Here is a 10,715-nt window from a genome sequence, read left to right on the forward strand (position 1 = left end):
TCCTTCGCCTTCACCTATCTTCTCCTCCCGCCCCCCAGGCATCCCGCTATCATGCATACAGTACATTCAATGGAGGCTGGTGGAGGTAGAAATCGGAGGACAGGCTCATTGTAATACATAGAGAATGGTATAAGCCTGTCCTCCGATTTCTACCTCCACCAGCCTCCCCTGAGTACACTACTCCTACTACTACTACGACTACGACTTTACTCGGGTCACACAGGTAATGCGCTACTGCCATACAGTATCCTCTGTCTCCCTGCATGGCGTCCTCTTCTCTGTTCTCCCACTTACTTTATCTGAATCCCATGTCCACATCCATTCTTCTCCCTCTTGCCTCTCTCCTACATTTCCTTTCAGAGCCATGCATGCACTCTTCACAGAGGGGGACCGTACTTAAGAGCTGAATGCAACAAATGAATGTCATGATGATGAGAACAACAAGTGATACTTATCATTTAATACACTGTGTAAATGTGTTATCATGGCATCCTTTTTGATCTCATGAATTCATATTGACCTAAAAAGGTATAGGGGTGTGTTATTATGACACACTATTTTTCTTATTTACTTGTGACTTTACTTGTGACTTGTGAGTTACAGGTAAAGACTGCTGGTACAATTAGTCTGTGTTGGAGTGAGCAAGCCTCTCCGTTTTGTTTGTGCAGAAAAGTGAGACCTAAAAATGTACCATAAAAAAACCACCCGATTCCACAAATACGCAAATGACTCTGAAAAACAACCCACAGAACAGCATTGCTATGCTTAAAATTAGATTTGGACATTTTTCTCTCTCTGTGCCTGCTAGCCTGGAGAGGTCTGGAGAAGTCCAGAGAGGCAGTGGCTGAGAGGAACTGAGAGGGGAAAGCTGTTGTAAAGAATGTAATGCTTGTGTAAGCTTGAAAAAACAAGTGATGAACTGTGTTTTCATATTTATGTTATGTTTTAGATTTCTTAGAGTGTCTTCTTATGTGTTCTGGGTGTTAGCGAAGTGCAGGCATGTGGGATGCCGAGAGTGATGCATGTGGGATGCTGTGATATCGCCCAAACGAGTCTACTGAACACATCCCTGCTCCAAGATGAATAGATTCGTTTCCACCCATGAAGACTGTCCTCTCTTCTCAATAAATCCTATCACCCATATTGGCCCCACTGCTCCTAATCCTGGTTATCTCTTCCCCTCGCTTTTTATGAAACACCCTATGCATAAGGAAACACATTTCACCAGAACATTCAGTGTTTTATTTCTTTGATCTATCTATCCTGAGTTTTGAGTAAAAGAAAATACATCCACTCTCTGTCCCTGATTCACCCTAAAAAAACTGTTATTGCTTCTTACTCTGGGAAAAAAGGCATTTTGTTTTCCCCAAAACAACAGTTGCTGTATACAAAAGCAGTATGAAATAGAACCAAGAGAGCCATTTGCTGCATCTAAACCAGATTATAAAAACATTAAACTGAGCGATGATAATTAATTGTGATACTGGCTGGTGATCTCAGTGCTTGGCTCATTGTCCCTTGTCCTGTTGAGAATTTCACTTAACAAATGGCTTGTATCTGTTCCAAGCATTTCGGGCCAAGTCTGAAAAGCAAGAAATCGAATAGATGAGTATGGATGTAAAAAAAATCCACCCGTAACAATAGATCTTGAGCTGATCGTGAGTTGCAACAGGAAAGAGAAAGAGCAGAGACAAATCTTCTTAATGGCTCTTTGCCAGGGTTTAAGAAATGTTATTTTCTGGAAGATGAGGCGTGATGTTGGAATTGGGAAAACGGCTCCAATGGGAATGGGTTTTGGCCCGGATCCTTATTGAGATTCCTTTGTTCATTACACACATGGGCTTTTTCTGACCATGCAATGAAAAACAGAACTCATCTCCTTTACCTCATCCACACAGAGATTAGGTTTCGCCAGAACACAGAGGATGTGTGATGTCATCACAACACTCTTGTTTTCATTGTGGGTTCTTTTCAGAATCAAGAGTCATGGGTGTTGGCTTATAAACCCTCTTATCAAGCACGCTTTTATTTATTTAACCTTTATTTTGCAGGTGCACCCAGTTTACAATCCAATATGATTACAATGCTTGCTAAATCTCTTGCCTTATGTCACCCACCAAGTCTACTGACAGTATGTCAGTTTTATAGCTAGAGGACACTTAGTGTTGAGATGCATTTATGGTTTTTGAGACTCATTTTAATGTGTCACTTTGTTATGGAGGCTTGTCTTTTGTTTCTGACCCAATAGCCACGACTGCTGCTGCTGGTGGTGTGTGTGTGTGTGTGACTTGTGTGCAGCATCTCTATAGGAAAGGGTGTGTCCTCTCACCCCAGTCTGTGCTGACCGCTCACAGAAAAAGTAATGGAAATTCTGTGGTTTTATGGCATTTGGGCGACTTTAGTGCCCTGGGCAGAAGTCTATTTTACACTCTGTGCTACAGTTTGCTGTTCTTTATGCTCAAGAGGATGACTCCTATTAAATTTGTTTAGTCTGTGTTTTTTATTTTATTTCAGTCTTTTTAATGTCTTTCTGCTTCTTGACCCTTCATAGTTTATTAATGTAAAAGACAGCCTGAGGTCTGTACTAATAATATACCTACTAGGTGACGGTTCATTGTGGTTTTAGGCCGTACCTCAAAGACAAAGTTGAAATACAGTACAAGGATGTGTTTATGTAGAAATAGTGTTCTCACTTTTCATATCCTACTCCTCCATCTTCCAGCATTCAACAGCCCACGCCTGCCTGCTGATGTTTAAAGCAGACATTCTTGTAATGTCCGATTCAATATATTGTTTATCCACTCCCGCCTTTAACTAGCATGCCTACATTAATGTGATCCTGAAAAACAAACCTTTATTCCCCCTTAGATGTACTGAGTGGGGCTTAGAGAATCTAACTGGTTGGGACAGTGGACTCTATACTAAAACATACTCAGAAACAACATTTAGACTTCTGAAGTCATTTTTGTGTCCCTTTAGCTAAAACTTTTCATTTTAGGTGCCTCATATTTAACAACAATAAACCACCTCTTAAATCCCCAGAATCCTGCCACGGCGTTGGCAGAGAGTATGTGATAGATCCAATTAGCCCTTTTATGTTCAAATATTTCCTCTAAGAAAGATGCTTAGCTCCCTGCCCTTGTCCTCAAAAACAAGAGCATGGGACACATTTCCATTTTGGAACTTCCAGAATTGAATTGAATTGAATGAACAACTGCCCTAGCCTAGTCATTGTCCCTGGAGGAAGACGGGCTGGATGCAAAGATGGCCTTTAATTACAACTTGCCCCACTTGGAGTTCTGACAGGCAGAGTGCACTTCCCCCTTGTCTTCAACATTCTCTGGATAGGATGACTCCTCTTGTTGTCTTGATGATAAGCCAATAGTTTAAGTACCACTGGCCCGGAGCGCAGCTTCAACCCCCTCCCGTTTTAGGCCAGTATGACCACTTCTTGCAAGGTCACAGAGATGGTCACGATTAAAATGGAACATTAGGCCTATCTGAGAGTTGTGTTTTACACAGTAAAATTCTACCTGCTTCGTTCAGACATTATGGCCACTGAATGAGCCCCTTTTGTAAAAGCACAATTGTATAATCAGCTGTCATAGTTCATAGACGCTGTAAGAGGAAGGGGCTGAAAAATGGCACCTCAAGAAAAATATCATATTCAAAGTGTCATGTGCAAACTGAAAATAAGCTCTGATGGATTCAACAGTTACAGTGAATATGGTCAATGCATTTCTGTAGTGACATCTTTCTGTGGCTGGTCTGTTCTGCTAAGAGCTCTGTATCACTGATGATCACACTTGAAACAATCAATATGGTAGTGTTTGAATGCACTAGAAAGTTTGGAGCAGGCTTGAGTGCTCTTACCCACTGTAACTCATGCCACTAATTTTAGGGTAAGGTATGATAGCTGCACAACCAGCACCAGCTGACATGTCGTAACATACACCCACACACTTGCTTAAAGCCACCATGGCATCAGATTAATGCCAACACACATTCCACTTGGATGTTATTTCTGTGTTTGGTTTGCGCTTCTGTTTATATGCTAACCCCAACCATCTTTTTAGACATTTGTCACAGGGACAACCACACAGACACTGACTATTAGGAAAGTGCCAGCTTACATTTGCCTTATGTTGTTCCAGGTACATAAAGGAAAACCTGATTCTTGTAATAAAAAAAAGATGCAGACCCAGGAGAGCTTCTTTTTCATAATTTGGCTGAATATTCAATTCTTCACTTAAATGGATAGTTCACCATTGTACACCAATTAGATGGCTCCTTACATTGAAAGTCTATGGGCCATTATAAACTGTAATCCATGGTTCAGAGTTGTTCAAATATCCATTAAACTAACTCATTTTTTTGTTAGCAGTGGCTAAAGTTATCTTAAATTAGCAATGGCTATTTAAACAACTTGAACCATGGATTACAGTTTATCCTGGCCCATAGTCTACCTTCAAGGTAAGATACCATCTGTATGAATTGTAAATGACACTCAACCCCTCACATTTCCCATATCCTAACCATAGAGGAAAGAACAGTTTTATCTCAACATCCTGATATTAGCCATGAATGACATTCAGCATGCGATTTCTCAGTATGCAATAACGCAAGCTGGCTACCTCGACATCTGAAGATACAGGAAATGTTTGCGCGCGGGCTTTCTAACAAGATCATTGAAGGATCTGCAAGAACATGCCCAGCACAGTTTGATCTACTCAACAACAATCATTATTCCGGCAGAAAATCACCAGAGCAGCAGAGACGAACTCTTCGCGGCAGCCATGCTGACCACGGCATGTTCATGGCGTTTCTACCAGGAAAAGTGAGCTTCAGAGTGAATCTCTATGCTTTTTTGTTTGCCATGCCTACCGTCATTCGAAAACTTCCTGTCGTTTACTGAAAGCTATAGAGGAAAAACAGTAAACGTTGTAGTACAGGAAGCGGCTGTAATTTAGGGTTAGATAAGACACCCTGTGTACAAAACAACCCTGAGATAACGTTTATATAGTATACGTGACGTCATGAACACACCCCCTTATTCCTTAAAAGGAGCGCAACATGTATGGCTGCCTAGAGACAAGCCCAAACACCAAAGTGAGACACACACTTGGTGATACCAGAGATCATTCGTATGATTAGAAAGATGCTTTGATTATACAACATCAGAAGCAATGGCATAAGGTGTAAATTCAGTAAATATAATAATTCATTCTATTCTCTGCTGCGTTCTTGAGCTTTTCTAGGAGGATAGTATAATATACATCATCTCTGTGATATAGCCTAATGCAAACCAGTGTACACTGATTCTTATTTGACATTTCAGAAAGCTGTGTGGAACCAGAGTGTTCATACATTAACGTGTATTGTGGCCCTAGGCAAAGTGATGTGGAACTGATTTCCGGGACATGTGTTATGATAACCTGGAGGTCCACTGAGATAAGTCCCACCCAGTCCCAGCAGATGATCACAAATCTACATGGTGTGTTTGGATAATGTTTTAGCAGGATGTTGTGGAAACACATGCTGTATTGTAGCTGGTCTGTAGCCTTGGGAACTGTGTTGGATTTGAGAGAGACAGAACAAAGCCTATGGGATATGCAGGTCTGGAAATGGTGGAGAGAAATTCATGATGGCAGACAAACAAAAATGCCTCAGCTCAATGCCTCAGCTCAAGGTCTTTCTGGTCTGTTGTACTGATTAGATTCAAGCCAACAAAACGTCTCCATGTGTGTAGTAGTGTGTTTGTGTCTGGTCTGTGTACATGTGCTAAGGTATGTGAGAATTGGACGAAGACGGAGTTCAGAAGTTTAAATTCACAATCACTTTTTAAAACTGTTACAGTAAACTGTTGCATAAACACATCATTGGCACGTCCTCTTACCATAGATGGAGACAAGTCAAAGAAAACAAGTTGTAATTTATAACATCTCTCCCTACATTACTGTGTTTTGGATAGGTATGCGCTCTGATGTGTATGCACAGCAGTATGAGGAACAATCAGAAGCAGTAAGGACCAGAGACCAGAGGTTCACTTTTGGTCATGCCAGGGTGGGCAGGGAGACACTGGGAGGAGGACTGACCATCGACACCCTGCCTCACAACATGACACACTTAGTGGTGAGTGGAGCTGCGGGAAGTGGTCCAAGAAGCTTTGTCTGAGTGGGATGTGTGTGCATGTATGTTAATGGGGGGGATTTGCCTGTTGATGTGTTGAGCATTTGAGTTGTGGTAGAAGACTGCCCCCTGCTGGCAATATCAAACAGCACTCAATCGGTTCAACCTTTCTGCTGAAAATTCCATGACATGTTCAATGTTATTCTAAGGTTTCTAGAAAGGTTTCTTAACTTATTAAGTGTGCGCACCCTGAATTATGTATAACATCCTCTCCACCTGCTTGTACACCATCCGTCTATCTCTCTCGTCCAATCACCTCACTCACTCTTTACTTTAGGAGGACTCGGCCAGGTATTACTCATTGCGTAGTTTTGGCCCTGAGGACCAACGCACACATGAACTCTGGATAGACATGAGTGACCTCCAGCATGGCCGAGTCAGGATGCATGGCATTCTGTCCAACACACACAGACAAGCTGCGGTGAGTCACACACACACACACACACACACACACACACACACACACAGACACACACTCACACACACACAGACACACACTCACACTCACACTCACACTCACACTCACACTCACACACACACACACACACACACACACACACACACACACACACACACACACACTCACTCACTGCCGGAGGGTGCAACAATAGCCTGGGAACAGGGCGGCCTGGCCAGAGGCTTATAATCAGCTGGGGGAATAGCTCAGTGGTGGAGCATTTGACTGCAGATCAAGAGGTCCCCAGTTCAAATCTGGGTGCTTCCTCATTTTCTCACCCATATCTAAAATAAACCATGATACCTTCAATTAAAATAGAATCTGAGATAGTCTGGGATTAGGCATTTGAGTGAGTAAACTGCAGCTGGAGGAGGTAGAAATCAGCAAATCATAACAATGTCCATTAGCTATCACATAAGTAATGCTATTTGTCAAACTTCACAACTGTGAACATAAAATGTTGTCCTTACCCTCTGAAAACCTTGATGATATAAATTGATATACAATCACCTAAACTGATACATACTACTGCATGTGAGAGATATGTCTCAGTTCTTTCCAACTTCATGCAGCTGAAATGGTATTTATCCATAAATTCTCAGTTTTGCACACTCATACTCATACTGTATGTCTCTCTCGCTCTCTCTCTCTCTCTCACTCTCCAGAAGGTTGCCCTTTCATTTGACTTTCCCTTCTACGGACATTACCTGAGGCAGATTACCATCGCAACAGGAGGTACACTTTATTATTCTTCATACATACTGCACCTGCTCAGATTGAGCCACTTGTGATATTTTATGTATTTATACTCTCTACTTTACCCCTTTACAACTCTGACCTCTCACCTCTGACCATCCCCAGGGTTTATTTTCATGGGGGAGGTCACACACCGCATGCTGACAGCAACGCAGTACATCGCCCCCCTTATGGCAAACTTTGATCCAAGCTTCTCCAAGGACTCTACCGTGCAGTACCTGGACAATGGTGAGCTGTAGTGTGATGTTTAGCGAGGTCTTGTTCTTAGAACTGTTTAGTGGGGCTAACCCCTCTGTGATCTGTGTTAACCCCAGGTGAGGTTTTTGTGGTGCAGTGGGAGCGGGTTCGACTCCAGGGGAGGGAGTCAGAGGGGGCATTCACCTTCCAGGCTGCCCTGCACCGCACAGGAACCATCACCTTCAGCTATAGAGACGTGAGACAAACTTCCACCATGTACACTTCTGGGCCAAATCTAAGAGACTTGCTCACATTTGTCCGTTTTTCAATTTGTTTATGTTTTCTGTCTTTGTCTCTCTCATGCTATTGGTCAGATACCTTTGTCTGTGGAAGTGATAAGTTCTGCTCAACACCCAGTGAAGGCAGGCTTGTCGGACGCATTCATGGTTCTCTTGCCCTCTCCACAATCCTCAGGTCAGCAGCAAAGGGATTCTTCTCCAACCCCACTAATATCACAGTCATCAGATACTGAAGTATTCTATTTTATTCTATTCTATTCATGTTGACAGTCAACCCCAGTTCAAAGGCTTGTATCTCTCATGTAGATACTCAACTTCAGACTATCTATGAGTACCATCGGGTGGAGATCGATACAACAAAGATCACCAACCACTCTGCCTTTGAGTTCACTGCACTGCCGAGTAAGTTCCTCTCTAGTGTCCATCTGTCATCTAGTCCTCTCAGACATGTCACCCAATCAACAGAGAAATGTCCTTAGAGATTGTTTTCAATAGCTTGTTTTGTGTACTGCCAATCACCCTCACCCAGCCACATATAGCCACCGTCTCTCTGTCTGTCTCCCCTCGTCCAGCCTGTCTACAACACCACAGCTGCGAGCTCTGCCTCTCATCCAACCTGACCACTGACTGTCGTTGGTGCCATGTCCTCCAGAGGTGAGCAGGAGAGGAGTGGACACCCATCCGTTGGAGTCTACGTTTGTTTGTGTCATACATCTCCCTCTGTTTCAGGTGCTCAGATGGAATGGATAGACACAGGCAGGAGTGGCTGGACTATGCCTGCTCAGAAGAGGTAAAGTTGCACAATGTGAATGGTACTGTACATCAAATGCCCCAGAGTCTCATTTATTTTCTATTGGCAGGTCAAAGACGTTATCTGTGAAGATCATTCTAGGAGACCTGATAGCTCCATTGGTCCCTCAGTTGCCTTAGACTCTGAGACTACAACCTTTAGCACACTGCAGGAAGGCCCTGAAACTGAGGGTGAGTCAAGGAAGGATGTACATGGATGTATGTGAGAGGTTAGGTCTGCATCTACAGTACCGAGCAAGAACAATGATGCTACAGTAGGACTCAGGTGTTTGGTTTTTCTCTCTTGCCAGTGTCGAAAAGTAATCAAAGAACATGAGATCTGTTAATAAAATGACTAGAAATGATCATCACTACAGTATACAGTCACAATGAGGTTTGAGTCTCTACTACTGCAGTTTCTATACTACTCTAACTTATCTTCAATTTTACCTGCCTGCAGATGATACCAAGCGTCTTATTCTCTATAATGGCAATGGTGGGTTGATCTTTATTCTGTTTGAATCATGAATATGAAGCCATGTGACAATACAGTGATTCTCTTGTCTCTCTCTCACCCTTAGACATGAAGACAGGCCCCCCAAGGCAGCAAGAGGGGTCAAGCCACACAGGTGTTATAGCAGGTGTTGTAGCTGCAGTGGTGCTACTCTTGGCTCTGACACTGCTGGCTCTTTACACCAACTCCCATCCCTCTGTTGCCTCACCCCTTTACTTCACCCAGGTTAGCACCACTGACCCAGCGCCATTTCTCAACCAGCTGTGTCTGTCGCAGAGGTGTTTCATCTTTGTCTGACAGTCCTGCTCGATGTAGAGTTTTTTTCCTCCTTTTTTCCCCTTCTATATAACCCTTATGTGCATATTTTCCTGTGTGCTTTATTTCCACAGCCACGCAACAGCTACTGGCCATCCATGAAGTTCCGAAAGCAGGGATTCCAATCCAGTTATGCAGAGGTCGAGGTTGACGGTTATGAGAAAGAGGGCATTATCGAAGCTGGGCAGTGCTGAGGGGATTAGGAACTGGATTTAGAGGAGAACAGATGCTTGAAACGGGGAGAGAGGAGAGAAGATCTCTACACACTTAGTCCATTACACTTTCACATTCAGTTGTGACTCATATAGCCAAGGGTGCACAAAGGACTAAACATTGTTTTAGGGGATTGTTTCTTCTCATTCCCTGATACTCACTTGAATTGAGTTTGGATCTTTCAATATTCACTTCCATTAAATCCCCATCTTTCCAGGCTAAAGAAAATATGTTTTCCCTACATACTGCATGTTCATCGAGGTTGTGGCCACTACAGAAGGTATTATTTCTTTAAGCCCTCAACCCTTTTCTTCTCCTACTAGATCAGCAAGATGAGAGAACAAGTACAGCTGAGGAGGGGCAAAGGATGAACCTAGGGGCCAAGTTTAGGCTTACAGTAGGTTAGATTTCTCCTCAGATACTGATGGTGGTCTTGACATATTACCCCTAACACCCAACAATAAAATACGCAACTGGATTGAACTATATCCTAGAACTTTAGGAAAACCGTGGGGGACAAAAAGGACCCTGCACCCCATGGTATGACAAGAACAAAGACATTTAGTTAATATTTGTTTCTTTTTTTTATGTATTCAAAATAGCATATTTTATAAGAGTGTCTTTCTATTCATATTATTAAGAGGTTGTCTTCATTTAAATTAACCTCATCCAATACAACGCAACAAAACACAGCTGAACTGTCTATTATTAATGTGTGTCCTTTCAAATTAAACACATGGTTTGGAAGTTTTCAGAAATGGTGGTTTATTTGATGGAATTTCTTATTTTAATGTAAAAAGGGTGAACAAACTCCACTGCTTATTATTTTCATCCTGTCATAAAGTGACTTGTGAGAGACCTAATTCCGATTTTTGGCAGCAGATGGCACCCAAACCAAATTGATTGTGTGTGTTTTTTTTCCACCAACCAAGTAGGGCGCATTCTATTTAGATTGTGGCAGGTAGAAATGTAGCTTTCGTATGTGGATTGGTCGTTACAACCATTA

At 42.5% G+C, this 10,715-nt stretch overlaps 1 protein-coding gene across 1 annotated transcript; it reads left to right on the top strand.

The window, feature by feature from the left end:
* Positions 1-5,973: 5,973 nt before the first annotated feature.
* Positions 5,974-10,384, top strand: LOC310809293 (plexin domain-containing protein 1-like; the record flags this gene model as incomplete). The annotated part of the gene is made up of 13 exons (XM_083676488.1): positions 5,974-6,132; positions 6,467-6,610; positions 7,312-7,381; positions 7,508-7,630; positions 7,717-7,835; positions 7,954-8,053; positions 8,185-8,280; positions 8,451-8,532; positions 8,608-8,668; positions 8,739-8,859; positions 9,128-9,163; positions 9,249-9,406; positions 9,571-10,384. 13 exons carry the CDS (start codon positions 5,974-5,976, stop codon positions 9,688-9,690), a joined length of 1,389 nt encoding a protein of 462 aa, XP_083532614.1. The 3' UTR covers positions 9,691-10,384.
* Between the last annotated feature and the right edge of the window lie 331 nt (positions 10,385-10,715).

The sequence above is a fragment of the Argentina silus genome (genome assembly GCF_951799395.1).
Source record: "Argentina silus genome assembly, chromosome: 9".
NCBI classification, from domain to species: Eukaryota; Metazoa; Chordata; class Actinopteri; order Argentiniformes; family Argentinidae; genus Argentina; species Argentina silus.